This window comes from Haliaeetus albicilla, chromosome 19 (assembly GCF_947461875.1).
Source record: "Haliaeetus albicilla chromosome 19, bHalAlb1.1, whole genome shotgun sequence".
NCBI classification, from domain to species: domain Eukaryota; kingdom Metazoa; phylum Chordata; class Aves; order Accipitriformes; family Accipitridae; genus Haliaeetus; species Haliaeetus albicilla.
The window spans coordinates 960,335-988,316 of record NC_091501.1 but is presented as its reverse complement, the minus strand read 5'-3'; the positions used below and the strand labels follow the sequence as shown (position 1 = coordinate 988,316).

Sequence of the window (27,982 nt, the reverse complement as noted above, 5' to 3'; positions counted from 1 at the left end):
ATAGTTGTGTTCATTTTTCCTTATAAACTGTTAGCAATAAGCCATTTTTTAGATTGATTTTTTTAAACCTGAAATAAGAAAGCCCAGGTGGCACTTGGTGCTTTACTTTTCCAAGAGAACTAGACACTACTGGGTGAGCTTCAGCATGAATTTTCTCCAATGAGAGGCAGTGCAGTTGGCAGCAGCTCAGCCACTTCGTTCTCCATATAATACCTCGGTATTTTTCCATCTAATTCTGATGACTTCCTAATTAACTTGTACCTTCAGCCTATTTTAAAAGGTCATTTTATTAAACACTGCACTGGTGGTTATGTGACTGCTCTGATTTTTCTGCTATGATGCTTTTCTTTCTGAAATGCAAAATGCAAACTAACTCATTTCTAGAAACTCTTACCCTCCAGAGTGAGAACATTAGATTTAGGAAACTAAAGGTTTCAATAACAGAATTCCCTTTACTATTAACTGATTTAGACCTCACCTCCTTGTCATTTACTTTACAGTTGAGTACCTTGTCTTTCCAAATATCTTTGTTCTATAAAAATTATGCTTACCATCTGACTGCTTCCGCTGCTCTACTTCAGGAAGAAATTCCAAGATAAACTGCTGCCCCCTGGCCTGTAATCTTTCACATTTAATTTCTTCACACCTAGTAGCAACTTGTAGTCTTTGTAGCCACTGAAATGTTTGTACATTAAAAATATCCTGTTTTTAGTAAATGTGTGCAACAGCAACAGTGCCAAAGTTTGTTACCCAGTTACTTAACAAAGAGAGTCATAACACATTCTGCAAATACATTTATTTATTGACAAGATCTCAAGCTTGTCTGAGACCTCCATCTACAATATACATTTCAAAAGCATATTTGTACATCAAAGACAGCTTCAGTAGTAACACTTTGTTAGCAAGATTACAAGTTAACATTGTGACTTTTGTAGTCCTCAAGATTCAGATTTACAGGAAAGTCCTCGGTATTTACATTCAGTAGGACCTCCAGTCAGTGGGGACAAAGAAAGGTTTGTCTCACATAAAGTTCCTGTTCATGAGGACCACACCAGAATGTGACTTACCTAAGCTCTTGATTCACAAGGTGATCAACAACTTGCAGCCCAAAGTCACCTGAATATTTTGTTGCTCCACAGCACAGATCCACCAGCCACCACCTGACCTGCTTAATTTGTCACATGGAAACTGTTCCTGCTTCCTCTGTATTTGTATTTGCTTATATCACACTAGTGACCCCCTATGATTTGTCCTGCAGTACTCAACGTAGTGGTCTCTGCATCCACTTGGAAGCTGCCATTTTTACTCCATTTCAGCTCTTTGGTAATCCAAAATTACTTTCTACAGTGCAGCCCTCGCTCCATCATGTATGAAGCAAGGTTGAGGCCCACCTCTGCAAAGCTCTGAATAAGGTTCACCAGACACCTTTCTCTAGACATCGGAAGAAAATACTGCTACCCTTTTCCTAGTGCATCACCCTCCTGCTCGCGGATGCCAGTCCTCTTCTGTACCAGTACCAGCCACTGTCAGACCACCCTGCAGCCAATGAAAGGAAACAACCCTCTAACCTCTACCACTATTCCAACAACCCGCTTGCTCTACAACCCTGGAAGCACCGCAGTATCCCTCAGCCTAGATGCCCTGTGGGATTTCAAAGGGGCTCCAAACACTTCCAGTCAGGAGCATGCCACGATCCACAGCAAGGTATATGCCAAAGCTGACCCGGCTCCAACTCACCCTCGCTAGGTCCATAACCTCCTATCCCTTTGGGTGAAGGATTCTGCTTGGACAGCAGTTGCTACGAGCTCCCGTAACAATACCACTTGCTCTTACATCTCACAGAAGAGGGATATACAGGCATATGCAAGGGTGTGTCTTGTACATGCTTTATGCAAAGGCCCTGAAGAAAAACAAAGTGGCATTTAAAGACAGGTATTTTAAACTATAGATAATACTGCTGGCCACTTGCAACAAGCTGTTTCTACAACACGGTTTTACCTTTATGTGGCTTTTTAATACTCAATTTATTGACCCATTCAGCCTCTGGCCTATCACTGCTCTGCCCAGTCTTGTCCCACCTGCCTTCACTCAACTTTGAGCCAGTCTGGCTCCTGCCCATCTGATCACTGCCTTCCAACCAAGACAAACCAAGCCACATTGACAAATAGCTTTTATTCACAGCCCGACAACGAAGCAAGAGAAATTTTCAAAAAAACTCTGGTAAAGGCACCAAGCCTTGCATTCTCCATGTTACTATGCAGTAGGGCTCACTGAAGTAGTACAGTCTGGAAGCAGCACCTGACCCGACATTTATTTTCCCTTGGGGCAGCGGTTGAACCACAGAGGACAGACAAGCCCCTCAGACTCACGCGCACAATAACAAGGCTATGACCCTCTACCACCAGTCAGCTGCAGGTGTATCATCGTGCTCTCCGGCGCAGACCAGGTCCTCTGATCCATGGCACTGGACCGGCCGAACGGCGCCGCATGCCACTTCCTTCAAACTGCAGAACGTGCGCCCAGACCCGGGTCAGCACCTCCGACGCCGCACTGCGCTAGCTGAACCCTTCGTACAGGCTGGCAGCTTTGCAAGTCAAACGGTTAGCTGAGCAGATTACTGCCACTGTACTTACAAGAACCACCCCTACTCTGTGCTGCAATGGAAGGAAATAACCTGAAGGAGCTGCCACTAAATACCGGAGCAAGCACTGAAAATAGTAACTTCCTCATATAGCTACTTATAGCCCACATTTGAAACTTATCATCCTTGCTCATCTCCTGTGCAGTTAACTTTCTGCACTTGCACTTCTGTTCAAACCCGTTAGCTGCTTAGATGTCCACATGCCAAGTTGGGGAACTGAGATGAGGTCCAGACCTCTCCTCCATTACCTTACTGGATAACACTAAGAAACCAAAAAATGCCACACACCCAGGGAGTCATGGGATGTGCATTCCCAAAGAACAAGAATTCAACTAGATTGCTAATGCTAACACCAAAATTAGGGAAAATGTTTTTCTTGAGTCAATCAGCTCTGAATAAAGGCAGCTGATGTGCAAGCAAGCAGGCAGGACACAGACAGGACCATTTCTACTAGCTAGGGGCAACTTTCTACTTTTGCCTTGTCAGGGGTAGACAGACACAAACAGCTAAAGGTGGAGTAACAGGAAACTGTAGGGAAGAAATCTGTATTCAAGGTACACTAATTCATGCACAGCACATATGAAGAAGTCGAGTTTCAGCCTATACTGAGGGGTGACCTACTTCAAGTATCTCCTCTTGGGAACAGGAGATCAAGAGTGTGACCAAAAGCCAGGCACACAGTAACACTCAATCATAACTTGAGTTCATTTTAGTCATGAAGACAAGCCCTTAAGCATTTAGTTCCAATTGAAACCAGAAGTCATATATACAGTTTAATTAAAGCACTTCCACATTTAATTTAAGCAAAATAGGTTTCATCAGAAAGTTACACAAACCCAAAAAGCTTTATTTTTCAAAACCATACTTTATTTTTAAAGGCTAAGAGAAGTATTCAGAACTATATTTCTTAAGCAAAAAGATTCACATTTCATTCTGCAGGGTCATTAGTATGAGAAAAAGCATTTGGGGATTTATTTTTTGCAACTGTTGCTGAGTTCCTACACCAATCCAGATTTATTTAACAATGGTAACATCAGTTATGGCTTAAGATACTGGATTACAAAACAGTAACACAAATGTTGAGACTCAAGTGGTGAACAGGTAGCTATGGCCATTTTTCCACACAAAGATAATGTTTTAGCTAAGACAAACAGAAGCAACAACTGTCTTTATTGGTAGACAAATCAAGTGAACATCATCAGCACAGACACTGCTTCAAGGATACCCATGCTCTTAATCCACAAATGTTAGAAGAATGTTCTGTCTGCTCCAATTACTTCACTTTTTCTTCCATATCACAAGCCTCAAAAACATGAAAGTATGAAACCATGACAACAGCTTTTTGTTTGGGGGGTGGGGGTGGTTTGGTGGTTTTTTGTTGTGATTTTTTTTTTGAAGAAAAGGATACAAGAAAAGATGGAAGACTACAGTATGTGGTGAAGGAAGAATCATCACCTCTAAAGCGACAGCAGGACTTTGGCCAAGAAATTTTAATCAGTAAGCATGTAAGGACTCAAACCGACACAGAACCCAGAGCTGCAATTTCATTGGGTATTTTCCCCTTCACTGATTTATAACTCTGCATTTACATGTTCTGGATGGCTTGCATTCAGTGGGACAGAGGTAGTGATGGGAACAAGATTCCTTCCCTAAAGATTCCAAATAAATGAAACCTGGTAAGCACGGCCCCAAGGAAGGGCGAGTGCAACCAGTGGAGGACCTGCCAACTGGGAAAGGACAGGAGCACAAGCACAGACAGTAAGCTGCTTTCCCATACCCAGACTGATAAACAAAATGTTACGTAAAGGTGCTGGACAAGAATTGAGCAAGTAACAAAACCTCTGTGGCCTCTGCAATACGTACTTCATGCCAGGTTGTGCAAAGGATAGGACCATACCTTTGCTGCACAATTGTGGTGATCAAAACATTACATTATTTGCAGTACTGCCAGAAGTTCCAGTGTGTAACTAGCTAGCATGGTTATACTGATAGTTTTAATAGCTACATAAAGTCAGTCACCCATAAAAAAAAAAAAAAGACTGGTATTTGCAGACAATTGCTTTATCCAGTTAATTCTTCAGACTTGTCCCATCTTTGCTATTTGTGACTAGGCCAACTTCTCTGTCCTAAGGGGATTAAACTGTTAAAGTTCCTTCCTCTTTGCTCACTGAGTAATTAAAAAAAATATCAAAACAACACAACAGCAGGTTTTTATCTTACACTCCTGGAATATTATAATTTCTTACCAGAGTGTTCATTCAAAGGAAACCGCCTGCAACACTTATAAAAAGGTTGCAACTCTTGGACTAGGAGGGATGGTTGAAACTAGGTCATCTGAATATAATTTGAGTGCTATAAACCAATCATTGAATAAAGTCAACACTTGGGGCTAGAGAGCAGCTCTCCTTACAACACCCCATTTCTCTTCTTAAGAGGATCAGAGGTACAATGGTTTGTTTTATTGCAACACTGGTTAGCCAAATCCAATCCTTCCCATTCAGATATGATTTTTAAGAACCAAGGATTTTATGGTTTACTGCCAAATTTGGCAGACAATTTACTGATGAGATTCATGACCTTGGGATTGTTCTGGTACTTGGACATATTTGCTGGGTTCTGAGCAACATCTTGGAACGCAACCATAACTTCTGGATCCTGCAGGACAAAGAGCAAAAAATTAGGGCATTTATAAAACAAGTCTACAAATGTTAGTGGTTATTTGGTTCCAACACGAATCTAGTCTTGCTTTTAACATGGCAAGACTAGATTAGAGTTTTGGGTGAGAGGCCTCTAAAGAGAACCAAATGATATAGTACATGTTGTTAACACTGCATCAGTAAACACCAGAGTCATTACTGACCTTGTGACAGTAATAACTCAATGTGTGAGAAGGGGGAATAAGGTAAGAGTTCACAGGAACCAAACACAGCCACACGTACTGGATTATTTGTATTCAGGCATCTTCAAATGCATTTTAAAGAAGGCAGGAGCTGTGTGTGGCATGCCTGATAGGATAACCCTCCGAGCAACAGCTGCTGCTCATCACTTTCAACCCTTTTCCTTCTAGCAGCAGAAACTTTAATCTGCTGAACTGTGAGCAGATGATGTGGCAATGTTTGGCTTTTAAAAATGCATCTAATTCTCAGTTGTTCCCCACCTCCTCTGAGAAATCACGCTTGGAAGAGAACCTTGTTATCTCTCACCACACTACTGTGTTGCAGTTGATAAATATACTCATATACACAATGAAGTCAGTGGTCAAAAAAATAACAACTTAATCTTCCCTACTTAGTATGAGAAGCATTAGTACTTTTTTTTTTTTTCTATACTTCTAGTACACCTTTGGCCTCCACTGAACTAGAACTGGTTTTACTCATTTTACATGTGTATGTTTTGAACAGTGCCCTTTAAGAATTAATCTGTATAGACCAATTTCACATCTCAGCCTGGAAAATGTTTCTATTATAACTTCTGCAAAGATTCAAAAGTCATCTTTAATTCAGCTGAAGTGCAAGCAGTTTATTACATCCAATACAAATCATCTGCATTATCTGTAATTTCATCTGCTGTTCTTCCTAGCACATTTGAGTAGTTTCACTGAAAGATACCATCTTCCCTAGGCTTCTAGCCCAATGCTACCACAGCTGTATTCTCTGGAAACCATCAAAAACCAACTGGTGTCCTCAGAGCTGCCTATGCTACACCACCACCATCCTGTATCTATTCTAGTATCAGACAGACAAAAGCTGTTTAACAAGTCTGATCCAAAATTGCATTTGGTAGGTGTGGACTCCACTGAAATCACCCACATGGTTGAGTCACTTTTTATACATGTTGGGAACCACAAGTCAAATCTTATCTTTTGTTAGAAGGATTTACAAGTGTTTCATCTCCCTCACAAAAGGGAATCTGCAAAGTCTAAGAAAAATAGGATGCTGAAGTTCAGAAAACAGACACTAGATATATTTTCTCCACTTTACAGGATTCCTATGCAAAGAAAAAAAGCAGACTTTCACAACCTCAAACTTCTTGTATTTTTTATTTCAAAACAGGGCATAAAACTATAAAGATTGTGTCATGTTATTAAACCTATGTTTTCACATGTATATGAATCCGGAACAAAAAGCTGAGTTAAGCTGAGTCACTGGTTTGTGTCAAAGCACACCTAAATGAAAGTTAAATATCCAATTTTATGCTATGTGTTTTATGGTTCTATGAATTCACAGCAAGTAAAATATTCTTTACTTGTGCAACTCCCTGGAAGCCCTCAACCTTAGACTGTCTTTATAAAAATGATTAACACATCCAAGGTTTCACACTGATGAGCAATATTATCAAAATAAAGTTTAAGACTGAGGATATCAACATTTCCATAGGGAAATATTTAGTACATAAGGCAGAATGGGAACCATTGTATAAATGGCATTAGTGAAACATTCAGTTTTGTAATGCTCTAGGTCTTTAGTTTCAGGAGGTTGAAAAATACTTTGAAGGAAAAAAGAATAGTGGTAACTTTTTCCAACTTACACATTTTGGTGGAAATCTGGGTCTAACATATGACTACATGTCAAATAAGGACTCCATACATTTGTCTTGCACATCACTCCTTTTGATAAGAACTTATATTTGACCCGTGACAGCTCTCCAAAACACAAACATCACCTTGTGTCCAGAGAAAGCAGTTGCACATGCAAGACAGGAAGTACCACAGAACCCTCCAGACAACCAAAACAGTAAAATAAGAGAAACACACACACAAAAATTTCAGCCAATTCCTCTGGAGACTAGAAAGCTCAGGGGCAAATGAGCTAAAACAACACGCATTAGAAGTCATTGCAAAATGTCACAACTGCTACCGTTAGGAAGCTATGAAAAGAAATGCAACAGAAGTTTTGCCACCCTGGAGTCTTTTTTATGTAAAAGACTAGTTATCAGCCACAATTAAAAAAAAGAAAAAGGAAATATCCTGAAGACAATATATCTTCAGGTAACAGAACCTGAAATCTTCATCAAGAAACAAGTTTTTATACTAGTTTGCAAAGATTCTTATCTTTATGCCAATGACGAGCAATGACTTCTATAAAGATGTCCATAGCCAACTGTATCTGGTTCTTTGGTTGCTTCTACAGATGACAAGCTGAAGTTGACAGCATGACTGGTTTTATCTAGCTCATGTTCAGGCACACACACTTGTAAGGTTTACTGAGATGTTAACAGACTCAGGCATATTTCAATATTAGCTCATGGAGAACAGTCTCAAAGATGAGATGATAGTCACTAAGTCTAAAGAGACTGAGAAGGAGGTCTTTACTCTCAAAATACTCCAGTTTCAGGAAGAACTCCTCACTATGAAAAGCTTCTATGTCCTGAGAGTTAAAATAGTATCTTAATATTAGCAATTTGGGAGAGACGTGTGTGATGCAGTATCTGCAGACTTTTTCCTAATACCTCAGATAACCTGTGTAAGAGCTGGCAGCTACCATTATCCATCAACATACTCCATAGCTGCACTGAGCAGTAACCAAGCAGCAGAAACTACTGTCTTTTAAGACTAGAGCTTACACTGCCAATTCAGAGAGGACCAGACCGTAGTCAGTTGGACATTTTAGGAAGAGGCAGCAGTGCAGACATAGGTAAAACACTGAATAATCATATCTAGATGTAAGGTTTGTACAAGGAGGTCAGCAAGAGACTCAAAGCTTTGCTGACAGGTTCTACATGTTAAAGCCTGCCTGCATTATCAGAAAAAACCACCAACACACATCCTTGCAACAGAGTCCTACAGTATGTTGGGGTATATATAATGAGCATGCAGTGGAGTCTTCTCACAAGGCATGTGGCAAGCGCTTAATATTTAGCTGAACCTCAAAGCTCTGTTTTTGGCAACTCCAATTTCAAATTCCTGTATTACAGCATAATTAGCCAGGTAGTGAATACAACTACAAGTCATGGGCTTTTTTTGGATTACTTGCATGCAAATCAACATTGCTGACTCTGGCAGCCTAAGGAAAGGTGTGTTCCCAAACACCAGCAACCATTAAGGGAACCCTTGAACTTTCACATGGAAAGTGATGCCACCTTTGCAATTACAGGGCATACCAAATAAAGGTCCCTTGTGATGCTGTTATTGAGATGGGGACCATAGCTGTTCAATAAGGTGAGAACAACACGTAACTCTAGTTTAACCACAGCAATCCAGAAAGAGCAACAAGACACTTTTATACTTGATCATATTAGTATGCAAATAGTACTATATAGCTCAGATTTTTCCTAGCCCACCTGCCCATAAAACTGATGTTGTCAGATATGTTCTATTTAATCTGCTGGAATACTTTTTTTGTGTAAAAGTAGGCATGACATGGAGCAATTAATCAACCCCACTGGGGAAGTAAGCTCTCTGAACATGAAAGTGCCAGATGCAGAACTATTCTGATACTACTTTGCTTCTGGCAAAAACCAAACACTTAATCCCCTAAGAGAAAGGCAATTATCATCTCAATATCATTGTAATAAATTGTGTTGCAACAATATTAACAATCATTTTTTGTTTGTGCGTAATTATCTTGCCACAATGTGTGTGCATTCAAAAAAGGAGCAAGTGATTATACTGTGTGGAAAATAATAACTCAAGAGACTCAAGAGATGAATAACACTGTATAGCACATAGTTTTGCCTATCATAAGCATGTATGGGTCTGGGGGGAGGGTGCACATCTTTAATTAAGCTCCCATCACAGCTTGAAAAATAGCTAACATTGATTGCAGACAGTCTGGTGCCACACTCACAAGGAGAGAATTTCACAACAGAAATAAGCAAGCTTCCCACTGCTATCCAGAAGGTCACATCTTTCTTCCTTCCCTTAGCTCACATGCACTGTTCTTCCCTCCTTCAGAACATTTAGCTTTGATTTTAACAAATACTCACCTGCATGGCTGCAAGGACTTCTGGATCACTGAGAATCTCATTGAGACCTGGCATACCTGCCATTCCTGGCATACCTCCAGGCATAGCCCCAGGAAATCCACCTGAAAACCCAAAAGAATGCATGATGAAAAACATTTATTCATCTATACAGGAGCCTGAGAGAGAGACCAAGACATACTTCCTTTGCCACACCTCTAAAGTAACATCTTCCATAAGGCTACAGCTGGTTCACTGAACAGAAAGCAGGGTCTTCACCTTCTCTTTCTATGAAGGCCTACGTTTTATTTCATCCATGTTTTTAACCCAATTCAATAGGAGGCTTGTCATGAGTTCTAGCACCTTGTACACAGATGCAGTTATTTTTCTGGTTAAAGCAGATAGGTCTCAAGCCCAGGAACATAAGGAGTCTGAATGCCTGGGGTGAACAATTCAGGGCAAAAGCAGATCAGTAGTAGTATGTCCCAGGCACATTCCATGTTTGGCAAGAACTTGCGGTTTCCAGAAATTGTACCCCCTTCCCCCCCCCCGCAAAATATATAAAAAAAAATAATCTCTGAAACAAAACGCTTGAGGTTCTGTTTCTGAATCCTTAATCAGCAGCTACTCCAGCTGTGCTGAGCAGGGTACATACGGTCTTCATTTGGTTCCCCTGACAAGCTGATTGGGCTAGAGCATGCACACAGCCTACCTTGACTACATCTCGATCTTCCAAGAGCATTAGTACTTACTCTTGTTTCTTCCCCGTTTATTGCACCCAGAAATAACATTGAAAGCCTCATTTTTGTGGAACTGTTCAAGGACAGCTTTTCTAGAAGGTAAACTGCACTATGGCCTTTGAGAAACTATTCTGTTCAACAATAGTTTGCAACCAGCACAGAATTCCCTAGTATTCAATCCAAATTTTCAGCTTTAAAACTACTGTTCTTAAGCAGAATGGGTCCAAGGCACCCTGGGTAATTTAGAAAACATTTTTATACTAGTTTTGCAGCACATATTATTAAGCAAATACTGCACCTTTGTTTTCTCAGACCTAAATCCTTTCATTCCGTTATCCACCATTACTGATTTCTGTCTTCCCTACCATCAATCCCTACCCAGCATCAATCCTCTTTTAAGAGAAAGAATCCCATCCCTCTTCCCATTAGTTCTCAAACAGTTCTGTAGACAAGTGTGATTGGCTCTAAGACGGACCCGCTGCCGGCCAAGGCCAAGCCAATCAGTGATAGTGGTAGCACCTCTGTGATAACATATTTAAGAAGGAAAAAAAGTTGCAGGGCACACAGAAACAGCAGCCGGAGAGAAGAGTGAGAACATGTAAGAGAAACAACCCTGCAGAAACCAAGGTCAGTGAAGAAGGAGGGGAAGGAGGTGCCCCAGGCGCTAGAGCAGAGATTCCCCTCCAGCCCATGGTGTAGACCATGGTGAGGCAGGCTGTCGCCCTGCAGCCCAGGGAGGTCCACAGTGGAGCAGATATCCACCTGCAGCCCAGGGAGGACCCACGCCAGAGCAGGTGGGTGCCCGAAGGAGGCTGTGACCCTGTGGGAAGCCTGCACTGGCGCAGGCTCCTGGCAGGACCTGTGGCCCCATGGAGGAGGAGCCCACACTGGACCAGGTTTGCTGGTAGGACTTGTGACCCCAGGGGGGACCCACGCTGGAGCAGCATGCTCCTGAAAGACTGCACACTGTGGAAGGGACCCATGCTGGAGCAGTTTGTGAAGAACTGCAGCCCGTAGGAAGGACCCACGTTGGAGAAGTTTGTATAGGACTGTCTCTCGTGGGAGGGACCCCACACTAGAGCAGGGGATGAGTGTGATGAGTCCTGCCCCTGAAGAGGATGAAGCAGCAGAGACAAGGTGATGAACTGACCATAACCCCTGCTCCCCTGCACTGCTGGGGGGGGGTGGGGGTGGTGGTGTGTGTGTGTAGGTAGAGAATCCAGGAGTGAAGCTGTGCCTAGGAAGAAGAGAGGGGTGGAGGGAAGGTGTTTTGAGATTTGGTTTTATTTCTCATTACCCTGCTCTGGTTGATTGGCAATAAATTAAGTTAATTTTCCCCAAGTCAAGTCTGTTTTGCCCATGACAGTAATTGGCTGAGTGATCTCTCCCTGTCCTTATCTCAACCCACAAGCCCTTTGTTATATTTTCTCTCCCCTGCCCAGCTGAGGGGTGGGGGGATAGTGATAGAACAGCTTTGGTGGGCACTTGGCATCCAGCCAGGGTCAACCCACCACAACAAGTTCTAAACTTCCTAAAATATTTTTCTCTCTGTCTTGAGAACAAATGCTATAAAAACTATGGTTGTAATATTCCACATGGAAACAACAGCCACCTCTACTGCAGGTATTGGTGCTTAAAAATAAAATACCTGGGAAGCCACCTGGGAAACCACCAAACTGCGCTCCTCCTGCCTGTCGTCTTGCTTCTTCCTCCTGCAGATGAAAGCACATCATTCCACACAAAGCAATGGAACTGCAGCCTGTTTTCTACTGCTCAACTAGTTTTAGGAGAAAAAAAAAAAATAATAGCTGAGACTCTTTCAGGCAGGTAGGCTTTTGCAACAAACAAAGCACTTCACTACATACAAAACCGCTGACAAGAAATAGCAGTGGCTACTTTTACTTTAGTATGTTTTTACTGAATATGAACTCTATGATTTGTTTTAGCTCCTCAACTTACATTTTTAGAACCAACTCCCACGCCCAACATATTAAAATATATCAGTAAAGCATGAAGAAAAAGCAAGCAAACTGTGTCAGGAAGCGAGGAAGAGAAGCAAAGTATTATCCTGAATTTAAAGCCTCCCACTTCGGGAGCTGTAAGTGAAAACTATTCTGGTACAGTCATACAATAACTGACTTCTTGAAATACAGGATTAGTAGAGATTCCAGAGCCTGTTTTTGTCATAAGCAATAAAAGCAGATGCAGTACAATGCCCTCTTCTTCAGATTTCATTATTGGTCAAGTAACCAAAACAGAAATCAACTCTCTAAAATTTTATTCTAAGACTTAAAACAAAAGTAATTCTTCTCTGCAATTCATTTTAACCAAAATAACTATGACACTTCAAATTATTAAGAAATATTAAAGCCTAAATATTCACCCTTTGCGCTCTCTCATGCTCCTCCCGTGCCTTCTTCACTCTTTCCATTCTTTCCTTGATTTCCTTTTCTTCACGCTTCCGCTCATATTTTCGGCGGTGCTCTGCAATCTTCTGAGCCTGTTACAATAGAATACCAAGATTTAATATACATTTCTAGCATATCACACAATGTATTTCAATACAAAATACATGTAAGCATAACCATCTGCTTTTACCACTTCTTAAAAACAAGATCTGACTTCAATTCCTAAAAGCCCCTTTGTTTTAGGAGCCATTTACTCCTTCCCCTCTATGGCAATCAGTTATTCATGTCTACTCAGCCCTAACTGGATTCATCAGAACATGCACTCTAGTATACTTTTTTGCTATAGAGCTCTGGGACTTCACCATAGTTAGAACTTAAATATGTTATCATTCCATATCCCTATGTGCTTTTATGCTGAAATATTAATTCCTCCAGGGCTAAAACCAGCAACTGCCCCAGAAAAGGGAATTTCCACTGGCACAACCAGGGGGAATTACAATTCCCCTTGCACACACACTTTTTGGATAATGTTACTGCTGTTCCAGATGTCTTTGCAGCATATACAGCTAGACATAAGCAGACCAAAGAATTCCTGAACCAAACCAAGACAGGGCTGGTGGGCAGAAAGTTTGCTTCCCATATGAGCTGCTTCTCAAGTCTATCAAATCTGCAGCCCCAACAGAAGAGAGTAGCTAGCAATGAACCCCCAAGGCTCCTCACTCAGTGTTCTGTTGTTACAAGGAGCACTAACTGTAGCACCGCTTTCCTGAAAACGGAACATACCCTTATATAGCATTGCAAAAAACCATTCATGATTTCACAAATTGTGTATGATGGTTACCCTGTAACACTTCTGTGACTAAAAAACATAGCAAAATCAAGGTTCAAGAACAGAGATACTAACTACTACTACAAGGGATACTCTTCTATTCTTTCAGAATACTCTTTAAAGGAAGAAATGATTTTATAAGTAGTGAAGTTTCAATACAACTTATTTTAGCTAGGAGACAGGCATTCCATTCCACATCATTCTTGAAGTACATCTGCCAGAGAAAGCACACTGCAGGCAGCAAGACTGAATGATATTGAATGCAGTACACATTATCAGAACCTTATGTTACAGCCATTCAATAGTTCATTAAGAGAGAGGTAAGTGTTTTGGTTTGTTTTCTTTTTTTAAATGAAACATAAAGAGTTTTCAAAGTTTTGATTTTCATTGTTTCTAAGTATTTCTCAAAATTAACTAAGCATTTTTAGAATTTGACTCCGACTTCCAGCTGAAAGCGCTACAAACTAAAAAGTGCCAGGAAAGCTGCAAGTGAATAAATTAGGTGAACACATCATCTTCACTCATTAAAAATAAAAAAAAAAAATCACCCATTAAAAGATCATATGTTTTCCCTTGAGCTACATACACAAATTCCCATACAGTTGGCAACTACACATCAATATAGCACAAACATACTCTGCTATTTCTGTGCATGGGCAGATTAACTGGGAAATAAAAAGCTCCCTTTCAGCCAAGCATTAAATATACCTCTTATAAAAAAGGTTGAGACCTAAGACCTAATTACATTTACCATGGATCAATAGTCTCCAATACAGAAGACTAATAGGTTGCAAGATGGTTTCCATTGTTGTTTTGCTGGAGACAGTGTCTTCTACAAAGACATGGTAGGAAAACTGAAAGCTGAAGCTATTAGACACAGGAATGTTTATGCATGTGGTGGGTGAAGTTTGGCTGGCTCCCAGATGCTCACAAAGCCACTCTCTCACTCCCCCTTCTCAACAGGAGAGAAAATAAGATGGACACGCTCTGGTTTGAGCTGAAGACAGCGAGATCACTCATCCACTACCATCATGGACAATACAGACTCAACATGGGGAAGATTAATTTAATTTATTGCCACTTAAAAATACAGTAGGATGATGAGAAACAAAGACAAAACTAAAACCACCTTCTTCCTAAACCTCAACTTTGCTCCTTTGTTCCCCACTCTTTCACCTCCGCCCCACACCCCAAACAGCACAGGGGGATAGGGGCTGTGGTCAGCTCATAATGCTGCACCTCTGCCACTCCCTCCTCATCACACTTTTTTCCTGCTCCAGCATGGGGTTCCCCCCACAGGATAAAGTCCTTCACAAGCTGCTCCAGTGTGGGTCTTTCCCACAGGCTGCAGTTCTTTAAGAACTGCTCCAGCATGGGTCCTCCCCATAGGGTACGGTCCTTATGCAAGAGACTGTTCCAGCATGGGCCCCCATGGACTGCAGCTCCTGCCAGAAAACCAGCTTCTGCATGGGCTCCTCTCCTCTCCACAGGCCATAGTTTGTGCCAGGAGCCTGCTTCAGTGTCGACTCTCCATAGGCTGCAGCTTCCTTCAGGGCACATCCACTTGCTCTGGCATGGGGTCCTCTACAGGCTGCAGGTGGGTATCTACTCCACCATGGACCTCCATGGGCTCAAGGGGGACAACCTGCTTAACCATGGTCTTCTCCATGGACTGCAGAGGAATCTCTGCTCCTGTGCCTGCCACACCTCCTCTCCTTTCTTCTTCACTGATCTTGGTGTCTGCAGGGTTGCTTCTCTTATTTTTTTGTCTTTACTCCTCCCTCTCACAGTTGCTGTGCTGCATTTTTTAACCTTTCTTAAATAGGTTATCACAGAAGCACCACCGACATCACTGATGGCTCAGCTTTGGCCAGCAGTGGGTCTGTTTTAGAGCCACCTGGAACCGACTGTCTGACACAGGGGCAGCCCCATGTCTCTTCTTGCAAGAGGCCAGCCCTGCAGTCTCCACCTCCCCCCAACCTTGCCATGTGAACCCAATACAATGCAACTGCTGCAAGCTGTGGTCTGTCAACCACTTTAAAGGAATATGCAAAAGAGATGAAAAAAAGCCTGCTATCAACAGTCTTACATTTGTTATACAAAAGTTCTTCCTTAGAAGAATGCTGGGGTCAACCGCTTGAGAAAAGCTGAAAACCAGTCTTAGAGATTACGCTGCCCTCATGGGGTAGACTAATGAAAGTACAAATCACAGCAAAGAATGTTTCCTTTGTAAAATGTGTTTAGGATGAAGCTTTGATCAATTCAGAAACATCTTGGAAAAATCCATTATCAGCATTCTCTTGCTCTTCTGAATGTTTTTAGTCTAGATTCTAAAATGCTGGCAAACTTCAACTGCTTCAGATTCTGCTGTTAAGATTTTAAAAAGGAACCTACTATTTCATAGTTCAGTTACATGCCCAGCCCCAGAGACTCAACTTCTCTACACACAGCCATAAACAGCTATGATTGAAGACAGAAGTATTTATAAACTCAGTCTGAAGTGTCAGATGACACATGAACACATTCCCACAAGACAATACATATTGGAAGAATTTGAAGGCAGCAATGTCACTTCAACAAATAGAGGAGTGACCACTATTATGAGTCCCCACTTACTCTTGGTTGCACCTCCTTCAGCATGGCGCTAGCATCTTCATCATAATCCAGTTTACAAGCTAATGCAAGATCATGAGCAGCCTCCTCCCAGTGACCCAGAAGTCTGGAATTCAGAAGACACCAACATTCAGAAGGAAAAAAACAAACTGAACTCTTGCAATTCTTCAAAATATTTACAACCATGCAGCATTGAGTATTTTTACCTGCAGCTATACAGACTTACAGAAGTTTGAATTTAATAATCATGATGTTTTCTGTAACCTGCACACTATGATGCCCTAATTAGGATACTTGCTTGCTTCATACCCTTACAATAACTTTCACTTGAAGTAACAATGAGGGGGACCCCCCCCCCCAATCAACCAGTGTCATTGTTTGCTATAAACAAGAAGGGTCTAACAGGGAGAAGGTACCCTACCTAAACACGTGAGGCACACTAAAATACTCTGCACCACTAGGCACATGTTCAGTGTAAAACTACACATTCAGTGTCCTGTACGGGTCTACACTACTACTACCTCAAGCTTAAGTGGACTCTTTACTCAGCACTCAAACATTCTAGCTAACTGGATGCACCATGTCTTAGCTGAAGAGGTCATACAAGCTACTGCGTGCACTTCTTCACTACTCATTTATACAAACTCTTGACAAATTTAAGAAAATGGCGGTATTCCTAAATGGTCAAAGCAATTCTGCTTACAGACAGCTGTTAATCCAAACTATGCTCCAGTCTTCTCACTCTCAGGTTCCATGACGTTTATTAAAACTGTAGAAATTAACAAACTACTCTCTGAACACTGTTTAAGATACATTTTTTTCTTTGGTAAGTGCTATTAGCACTTACTCCTTCCACTTTTATACAGACCATAAGAGGTGTCATTTTATTTTGGGGGAACTAATTTATTGTCATTTAAAAAAAAAAAAGTTGAAGTTTAGTTGGGGGGATGCACACTGGCCTAATGCCATTTTAAATAATTATGCTGTTTGCTTAATACCACTCTTCAGTTGCAACAAATGGTTCCCTTAATAACTAGGCAGTTTAATTTACTATGTGAAAGAGCTCTAGGATTTAATGAAATAAGGGCAGCAGAAAAATGTTTTTAGAATTATAGGTTAGTAAATAAAAACTGAACCAAGTGAAAACAAAACACGTCCAGACAACTAAAACCCAGTCCTAGAACTTTTAGCAAATGATTAGAAAATGATACACAGAACAGCAGTAAGCCATTAGAAGAGATGTTTAAAAAGAGAAGAAAAGACAGTGCCAGGAGGACTACTCAAACTGCCATCAATAAATCGCCATTATCCTCTCTTTCCTGTAAGCCATACACTCAGCACAATGGTTTCTTGGCTCATGGCTACTGCTCTCAGGTACAAAACAGACAGTTCAGAGACACAGAGAAGGGGAGAATGCATAAACAAAACTGTTCCCCCCCAAGTAAAGACAATATCAAGTACAGATGCAGTTCATTACCTATGTGCTTTCCCCCTCCATTTATAGGTCTGTGCCGAGTCAGGATTAATCTTGATGGCTCTGTCACAATCTCTAATGGCAGCATTTGGCTTCTGTAGTTTCACAAAAACACTGTGGGAACAAGAACATTTATTGTACATATTGAAATACCAAGTTACTAACTTAAGCTGGAAATAATTTTGGATGACTAACAGGCAAGCTAGCAAGATAATACATTGGAAGAGCTGAGTTTAAAAAGATTTCGTAGTGATAATGAAGTCACTGAAATTTAGTTCCACCCCCACCATTGTAGGTGAATCAGCAAAAGCATTCATCGTTCAGACTCAAACCTTGCCAGCAAGAATAACTTCAGTGTACAAGGAAAGGATGCATAAGTGCAAAGGACAGATCAGTTCCATAGTGTTTGGAGTCTACAGCCAACGGCAACTGGCAATTTCAACAAAACAATAATACTATGCATGCCATATTACACAGTCTTTAAAACAGTAAGACAAAGGAAGCACAAGTTATCATGCAAGCTACAAGGATCATGGCTAGAATCATCAGAAACTACAAAAGCAGATAGGAGATGAGTCATCAAAACTGAAAGAGGCAAAACATAACACAAACCCAGAAAGTAGCCCCAATCCCTTCTCAGTTAAGTGAAATAACTGCAAATTTTACAACACACAAGCATATCAGATTAACTAGTAGAGCAGTACTTTAGGAGGTTCACTCATTTCAAATTAAAAATCTCTGAAGGAAACACTAAAAAAAAACATTCCTGAAATGACAACAGCACTTCATACTCAAGATACTCCAAGTCAGAACTTCTGTCCTTTTACATCTACTTGGAAACAACTTATCAGCAATTGGAGTGCCTGTAAGTAACTTCATCATTAAGCAAAGTCACACATTCTCTTCTAGAAACAGAGCTGGACAATACGTCAGGAAACCATCTCAAAGCTACACCCCACCAATGAGAGACATTCTGATGCTGCCAGCTGCCCAAAAACACAAACACCCCAGAACCAAAACCAAAGTCCAGAGGAGCGGATTACACGCAGCACTTGATCAGCACTGCTGTTACGCTGCAGGTTTTACAATATCCTAATATACTGTTTGCTTATTTCTTCAGTAGACCAAGTTGAGGTAACTTTTAAACTTCTCCTAACACTCTTATTTTTCATTGCTAATCCCAGTCCTGAGAAGATCTGGCAACAACAACAGTCTATTAAGGCACACAAGTGGTATTACATGCAAAAGCTTTTTATATGGAAAGGAAAAAAAAACCAGCAAGGCATGTACCAGCTAAGGTGTACTAGAATATAACACTAGTTAATCACATGAAAGTCATCAAAAGTTGAACTTTTAAATTATACCTTGCTATTCAAAAGATCCACTAAACTATCAAATCATCCAGGGTTAGTGGGGTTTTTTTTGTGTAAAAGGAGGACCAAAAAAAAAATCTGTGGGAACTTCTGCTTCTGCAACCCATATGTGCCCAGCCTTCCTCAAGAATTAGGAAGATAAATATGTTTGTGCATTATTAAGTTAGGGTTACCACACATCAGATCTGACAGTGTTCCCAGTGCATCATCTGCAGTCTGGTAGATGTAATTAGCAGTCAGGTGGTTATTGAATGAGTTGAGAAATAGATGTGTCTTGTTCAAATGTAGGACTGTTGAACAGAAGAAGATCTACTTCACAGTGAATGAATTCATTTAGCAGGTACAACACGAAGACAGTTTACATGATCCACAATTAACTTTGCATCTAAACAGGACACAATTTCAATCATCATCTTAATCCCAGAATAAACTTCAGATTTTACAAATGTTTGTTATCCAACATTTTTCTAACTCAACATACCAAAAGCTCTATTACCATAATGCATTTTGGAACATCACTCTGTTACTTACTCTATTATCAAGATTCTTTATACAGCTGCTTCAGCAAATCTGGTTAATCACATATAAGAGAAAAACGTGTGAAGTGTACTGTTCTCTTTCCCTCATGTGGTTTAAGTTTACATAGATCCTCAAGTTGCCATTGTATTTAGGTTCCTTAAGGAAAATAACAGAACAGGCAGAAACATAAATCACTACCTTATAATGACTCACCTTGCCCTCTTGGCATACAAGATGGCCAAACAAGGATTCAGCTTGATAGCATCTGTGAACAAGTCGACAGCCTTCTGAAGTTCACCTAAATACGAGTACCAGTAAAGTTTCAATCATTACGCAATGAAATTACATCCAAATTGCCACACTTGCCTTACAGGGTGTTATGTCCCTAGGCACTTCTTAAATGGAACATTATCAACAAAGCAAAATCAATTTCTTCTTCTTGCTATGTTACTGAAGTAAGAAATCCAAAATTAATGCTGGAGGGGAGGAGAGACTTCTCCCAGTTAAATTTGTGCATTTAACTTTGTACGCAATCAAATAGGAAGTCACCTCCTCATCACACAGCTTTTCACTGCATTAAGACAAACCACTAGAGACACTAATCATAATACGTAGGGGAGTACTATAATGATCAATTTGTAATTAAGATGCTGCAGTACCTCATTCCCCCTGGCCCTGCCCAGAACTATAGCTACATTGGGAAGACAGTACTTAAAGAAGCCTTCATGTTCTAGATAGTTTTTGGGTATCCAGCAGGAAGTGGTTCTTCTCTTCCTTGAAAGCATTCAAAATGGTCCAAGATATTTATTTCCTTTTTTTAATAACGAGAACCAAACCTAATGTCCTTGAATATGTACTAAAAAAGTATCACCTTCACTTAGAGCATTTATTGCTTCAATCTTCTTCTCATTAGCTTGATCCATCATCTCTTCAGTTACCTAAGAAAATAAAGAAAATTAAAGACGCACACAAAACCCAAAAGCTGTAGAGTCCAAGCCAGAATTACCATGCTGAGACAGCACCAAAGAAGGGAGCTCCAGTTTTCTGATTCTAGAATCTTGTTTTTAATTTGCACTGAAATCATAGTTCAAAAAAAAACCAAAAACAAAACAAAACAAATCCCCCAAAAACCAACCAACTTTGCTTTCAGCTTGAAGACATTAGCCACCATTATTTTTAGCTAGAAAATGCTCAAAAGATAAGTTGAATAATGGCAGATTTCTACATATCTAGTTTTCATGGGCATTTTGATACATTTTTTTGGTATTTTCTGAACTGATTTTCCTCACTGAACTTTGACAGACTCTAACCTCGAATAAGAAAAGACTGTGGTTTTAAGCCAGTAAGTTTTCTATTTAGGAGAAAGAGCCAAAGCAAAAGCTGGCTACTTAGCTAATACCGTACTCATCCCCCCTCAGCTGCTATCCTTGTCTAAACTCAAAACCTCTCCCTATCTTTCCTACTCCCACAGACATTGAAAACACCATGTTTACCTCCACATTTTCATCCCCCATTTCTTGAGGGTCATCATTGTCTGGTTCAATCACTCCCTCATTGTCAATTTCTGAGGGAAAAACAAAAAGCAAGATTAAGCTACATCTACAAACGTAGAGAGGATTTCCAGAATCATGTTCAAATTGGCAAAATGGGATAAAGTCATCTATTTTCCACACCTAAGTCACTCTCTTCACTTTCTGGTTCAGGTGATTTAACTGGCTCCTCTGGCTGTTCCTCTGCTTTGCCCTGAAAGAGAAATGTATTTGTAAGCATACATTATTTCTGACTGATATTCTATTCCCACTCTAATAAACAACAATGCATCAGAAAATGCAAAATTAATCTCCAAAACATCAGATTGCTCTACAGCTAAACTTTTATTTTTTGAAGATACAAATCTTCCTTTTTCCTCCTCTCAGATTAAGTCTATCATGCATGCAAATAATTCAGAGCCCAAATTCTGACCCATGAACGTCTATTATTGTCCTTCAAATTGTGTAATTTTATAATCAATCAACTCAGAACCAGTTTTGCCATGATTACTAACCAATCCTTCCAATCTTCCTGCCTTCCCTCACACATTCTCTGGATCAAAACCTCTCTCAATTTAAGACTATTAAGCTAAGGTTCTCTACCAGTGAACAATACACTGGTGTCAATGATTAAAATATTGTTTCTATTTGCCAAGGTCAGAGATTTTTGCCACTTATGCATACTTAGAATGCTTTTTCCAAATATTTTCCTACCAGCTTCTAACTACATTATCAATTTCTGCCGAATCCTGTAACTTAGCACATCCTGCTTTAATCACAGACATAAGCTGCTTGTCTTCATACTCAGTGTCACAGACTATACTCACTACATGCACACAATCCCTCCATACGGTTCTAACTAGCCAGTAATTCCAGCATCTGCTGTCTTGTTAAATCAAAAAAAAAAAAAAAAAAAAAGAATTCTACTTTTTCCAAAAGAATTTCAAGCTTGGGAAAATCCTGCTATAAATATCTACAAGCCAAACTTATTATTTCCCTTAAAACAAATAAAAAAAAAAGACAACAAAAACCTCTTCCACAATACTGCCTTAAAAAGTTGATAGTTCACCTGTTCATTATTTACCATGCTTGCTAATATTTCTTCTCATGCAAGGATTATAATTTAATCCACTATGACTACAGAAGAGGTGCATAAACAGACAACGTGAACATAAAAAAAGAAATCAAGACTTTGTTCAGCATTTGCATTGCACAGAACATCAGGCATTCAGGATTAGGGAAATGGAGCATGATAACACTTGAAATAAACTAGGAAGCCATCTGTAACAAGTCATCTACAATGTGCAATGGGCAGGCTTCAGACTGAACTGTCACACTCACTCACCCTAGCATATTCACCACCCTACTTGAGTGAAAATTGACAGCAATTTTTTCCCCTCCTCCTCCTCAGTAATTTTTGCAGAGTCCAAGTGTTAGTTTTCAATGATAAATTCTTCGTATCTCACCTTACTTGTCTCCTCTGTGGAGGTATTGGCTGGAGCAGGCGGTATTGTGCCTCCCATACTTTTCAGCAAAATAGAGAAGAGAAAAAACAAAACAGTAAGATTATCAAAATAGTGACATGTATTTTACTGATTCAAATCCTGCTGATAATCTCAGCTTTTTGTTGTGACACAAAACATGATGATCCAATTCACTGTAAAAGTAGCAAATAAAAAGCACGCATCCACCATGCTTTTCTCAGTGTAACACAATGCACACACTGTGTGTGTTGGCTCTTTCACCTAGAACTCCACTGTGACTTGTACTCACGCACATCATGTATCACCCACACACCCTTTCTCACAAGGAAAAGCTGCCTCCTTGGCTCAAATGGATTTTCTCCTTAAAAATGTAACTTATGTTTTAAGACAGAACTAAATATTATTTTTATAGGTGTTACTAAAATTAGAATTATTTTTGGAACAGAGGTCAAACAAGTGAAGAGAACCATAATGGCCTAAAATGCTTATGCAACTAAAATATTGCTGCCTAGAAAAAATTTCATTTCTCTTATGTATTGCAATATTCATGCCTTTCCTTAGCTACAAGTTAAGGAGCATTCTCCATATAGACAGCATTCTCTCAATATAGAATAAACTTCTATATTATATCAACTTTGGTTAGCAGCCAGAAATAGGCATAGACTAAATTCTCCAGCTGCTTCATATAATATCTAATCATACTTAATGGCAGGCTGCCACAAGGACTACCATTCCCATCTACTGATAGCTTTCAGTTGCTCTTGCCATATGCACTCCAAAGGGAAAAAGCCATTTCTATCAACTCAATAGGCTCGACCAACTCCTTGGGGCCCCACGCAACTGGTTAGACACGATACAGGGGAGAGAAGGAAGTGGGCAAATAGGAGTGGGCAGGAGGAACTGGAAGGGTGCAGGACCATCTGCTTTCAGGAATTACTGCAACATAAAACTATATCCTAGGGGTGAGATCCTACAGCTTCTAAAGTCAGGCTGCTGCAGTCCCCTTCTCGCCTTTTTCCTCCCTCCCGTCACCAGCACCATCTTACAGTCAGGCCCCAAACTAGCTGAACACAAACCTGGATGGGGTGGGACAGGACAGGGACAGGGATGAATTGGGGGAGAGAGGGTAGAAGAGGGAAGAGGAGGTGGCAGGACTGACAGGTCCTGGCACAAGACCCTAGAGCAAAAGGCAAGCAAAAAGCACTACATTGCCTCTAGCTTTCAAGGACAAAACTGTTGAGAAAAAATACCACAAGTTACAAAACTCGGCATCTTCTGAAACTACTGCAAACATCTAGATGTGTCCCTGGAATGTTGACGTTGCTTAATCTAAGTTATACTGCAAGGACTAAACAACTGCAGTTTGATAAATTGTTACAGAGCTAGGCAAAAAAACCCACAGTACATGTACTAGTAACTGTTCCTCCTAAAATTTTACTCTTGTAGGCTGACAATGGGGCACATAACTCTCTACCAGTCTGTAAGTATCAAAGAGTTTTCTCTAAGATTATAGGGACTGTCTAGGGAAGCCTTGGAACTTTTCTTATGCACAAAGGAAACTACAAATTCCAAAGCATTTTAGTAGTGCTAATAGCTAATATCCAAAGTAACACAATGCTCACAAGTTAAGATCCATCTCATGCTTGTTGACAGCACTTCTTTTTTTTTTAAATAAGACTCTCTGAAAACCTGGCTTACTGGAAAAAGACTGAGAACCCTCTAACTCAAAAAGGTCAGTAACATTTCCACCTTCCGATTATGTATTTAAGAACAGTTCACACACACACACAAAAAGCAGGAATCAAATTCTTGAGCAATTCCAAATTATCAGTCTCAAGATCAGCTGGTTTTAAGTCTGACATATTGAATCACCTCAAGGCTGAAACAGCTTGGTCAGTTTCCTCTGCCCTCTTCACATCCCCCCCGAAAATCCATCAAAGCTTAGAACAGTCTATGAGATATGTTAAACTGATATATATGCATGTTTTACAATATGCTATTGCATGAACTGCCAAGGCTAAGCGGTTTCACTCCTAGTCCTTCATAATGTTTGTACAGTTATCCTCTTAGTTATCCTCTATTTAAACCAGAGTTACAATCCCAGAACAACTCAAAAGCAAGTTACACTAAAACCCCTTAAACCAGTTATTTGATTACTATTAAATGCACAGCAAGGATACGTGCAAAGTTTGCAACGTACTTAACCTCAATGGTATACAGATACACAAGACTCTTGTAGGAAAAAGGCAGGTACTGAGCTATATAAATAGCGCATCTACACACAAAAAGACATTTTAAATTAAATTGCGCTAAAATGGAGTTGTGCAATTCCAGTAAGAACTCCTGGGAGCTGTCAGGACTCCACTGCAGCAATGACTCCATACTTCCACTCATCACAGTGATAAGAAGTGCTGCTTTTATGACTTGTTGAAAGAACTGCTATTTTTCTGCATCCACTTTCATCACTGACAGCAAAGTCATCTTCAGAGAGAAACTGGATTACCAGGAATTCAAAAGGGTCAAAATCTATTTGAGCACAACAACAACAAAAAAGGGCAAAAAGCCCTGCTCATCAGTTAGGGATTCTGTACTTTACTTTTAAGGACTGCTGTTGTTTCTTTGCTCAGTTGTAGGTTTTTGAAACACGTTCCCTTTAATGATACATTTCATAACAATTCAAGTAAAAATATTTGTATTTTTATGCAATTATGAAAAAGCAGGCAAGACTAAAAGGGATGTTAAAACACTTTCCAAACATAATCATACACTAGCATACGTTTTCTATACAGAGAGCATCTATATAGAAATTAAATACAACAGCTAGACAGAATAAAGGTGCATGAAAACAGATGAGACTTAAGGTTTGTGATGCAATATTAATAGCTAGTCAGAAATAAAGCATCCCATTCTGGCTTTGAGCAGTTAGCATCATTTAAGTTAGAATCATTAGCTTTAAGGGGAGAAAAAAAAATATCAAATCAATCATGAGAATTTTAGTTGAAAAATTTAATGATGGATTTCAATATCATTTAGTCATTATTCTGTAATCACTCACAACATTACCTTGGTGACTAAACCTATGTCTTTTGGATTAATACAGATAAAGCCTGACAAGACATATAAGACTCATCTAGTTTATTTCCACCTGAAGCCAGGCCATGCTAAGTTTCAAGTAGTTTCCAAAGAGTGAGAAGACCCTATAAATGCACTTAGTAGTCCTACCGCAAACAGCGCTATTATGGAAGGGCAGAGGGGAACCCACCAGACTTCTAGACAGTTTGACATGAAAAGTAAATACCACTCCAAACATCCAAGTGTGTAATTTACCCAATATTTAGCTCAAATATGCAAGGAAAACCAGAAAACTTAGAAAGCTGTAGGAAGTTCTACTCTGAAATACTTCTTAACTTCTGAGATAGAGATATCCAGTGAAGATTTTACATGGAAAAAAACATTCCACAGCTCAAAAGCTAATTTTTATACTTATAATACAAGCAACCTCCTATTAACCAAATACAAACTCTAAAAATTAAACTGGAAGTTAGAGCCCTCCCCATTAACAGGGGGAAGATTAGAAATCAAATGATCGCTTTTCCATTCCCTAATGCTTTCTTTGGCCAAAAGAAGTGAGTGTTCTTCCTCTCCCTCTCAAAATACTGTTCACACCTTCAGAGTGACGCAACAGAAGAATGGAAGTGACCTAGGGTGAGGCACTGAAGTCTTTTACACAGTAGCAAAAGGAACTACAGACCTGCAGTAGGATAAGATAGACAGGCATCTGCTCCCTAGGCATACCTGCAGCTACTATCAGTACTGCAAAACCAAGTGAAGTTAAACAGAAGTGGTTTTACAACCATGCTATATTCAGATGCAGAAAAAAAAGTTTAAACGCCACTGTAAAAAAAAAAAACACAAAACCCAAATAGTTCATTGTGTCCATTTTCATTATATGAAATGCCAGTATTTAATTATATATATGCACACAAAGCCCCACTAGTTTTTCAACTAGCTGCAAGAACTATATAGCAGAAAGTACAATTGAAATACTTTAAGATTAAAATGTAAAACAAATTGTCTAAAACAAATCCCAGTTTGTCACTAAATAAAAGCCTTTTAACTTTCCCTTTCGTAAAAGGGTGTATCAGCAAGGACTTTCCTCACTTCTCAGAGTTCTGTAGAGTAGTGAGGCTTGCAGCTACAAAAGCCAAGCAGAGGTAGCCTCGCCGAACACGGGGCTTCTGTGGATGCTCTGCTAGCAGCAAAGCCCCTCAACCCTTCCGACCTGGTGTTTCTGGGCGCTCAGGGTAGAGCCCCAGGATGTTTTTATATTGAGAAGCGTCTGCTGTGACAGGCCACCCGTGCACAGAAGACGATGTGCATGCTCCTCCATAGCAGGCGCCTGAAGCGCCTCGCAGGGGAGCGAGGTCTCAACTGCTTGGTGCACCAAGGGGCAAACCACATTTTGGCCAGGAACCGTTCCGCCTGTCCAACCGTCAGCTGTTTTACGCTTTCGGGTACCAGGATGTAAATCAACGCCACTCACCTCCCCACAAACTCCGCTCCTTTTTAAGCCCAGCTAGCCAACTCCACTGCATTAATGCGAGAATTAACTCGCTAAGTATTACTCTGGGGCTTTCCAGCCTGGAAAGCTAAGCCACCGAGATGGCCGGCGGGCAGGCTTTTGCCACGGGAATAGCCAGAGTTTACAACAAAAACAACAAGTCTTTTTAACGCTCGAGTTGTAACCCCGGCGCGCCCCGCGGCGGGGAGGGGAGGGCGGGAAGGCGGCAGCGCACCGGAGCCGCTCCCCCGGCGAACGCCCGCCTAAACGGGACCGGCCTGGACCCGCACCGGCGACAGCCCGCACCCCCCCCGCCCCTCAACCGGGCCTCACACCGATACCCGCCGCCCCCCCGCTCTGTGGAGGCCGCCCCTCCCCCCGCCTCCCCTCACGGCCACCTCAGCGGCGGCGCGGCCCGTGACCCACCTCTCCACCCACTCGCGGAGGAAAGCCAGCTCCTCGGTGTGCAGCAGGCCCGGGTTCTGCTTGCAGAGCCTGACGAAGGCCCGCAGCTCGCTCAGCTTACGCGAGTCCATGGCGAAACGGCGGTGAGGCGGCGGCACCGGCCGAGGCTGGCTGACTGGCTCGCTCGCTTCCCAGCCCAACCGCCGCGCGGCGCCGTGGAAACTTCCAGCTCGCCCCGCCCCCCATGAGGCCCCGCCCCCGCCCCGAGCCCCGCCCACCCCAAGGCCTGGCCCCGCCCCCGCCGCCGCGCAGCGGCGGGAACGTTCTAGAAGCGGAGGTGGCCGCCGAGCGGCCGAGCCCCGCCAGGCGCGGCATCGCTCCCCGCCTCAGCGGCTCCCACCCACCCACCCACCGCCCCCCGCTGCCGGGGTCCCGCCGTGTCCCGCGTTCCTCCTCGCCTCTCCCCTACGGGCGAGACAGGCGGCCTCCGCGGGCGCCTAAGCCGG

At 41.3% G+C, this 27,982-nt stretch overlaps 1 protein-coding gene across 1 annotated transcript; it reads right to left on the bottom strand.

The window, feature by feature from the left end:
• Positions 1-781: 781 nt before the first annotated feature.
• On the bottom strand, positions 782-27,708 carry ST13 (ST13 Hsp70 interacting protein). Its single transcript, XM_069807145.1, has 12 exons — positions 27,498-27,708; positions 22,493-22,550; positions 21,171-21,240; positions 20,991-21,061; positions 20,369-20,435; positions 19,711-19,795; positions 17,609-17,719; positions 16,135-16,237; positions 12,665-12,781; positions 11,930-11,993; positions 9,566-9,666; positions 782-5,296 (listed from the first exon to the last, which is right to left on the bottom strand). Exons 1-12 carry the CDS (start codon positions 27,605-27,607, stop codon positions 5,168-5,170), a joined length of 1,086 nt encoding a protein of 361 aa, XP_069663246.1. The 5' UTR covers positions 27,608-27,708; the 3' UTR covers positions 782-5,167.
• Positions 27,709-27,982: the final 274 nt, after the last annotated feature.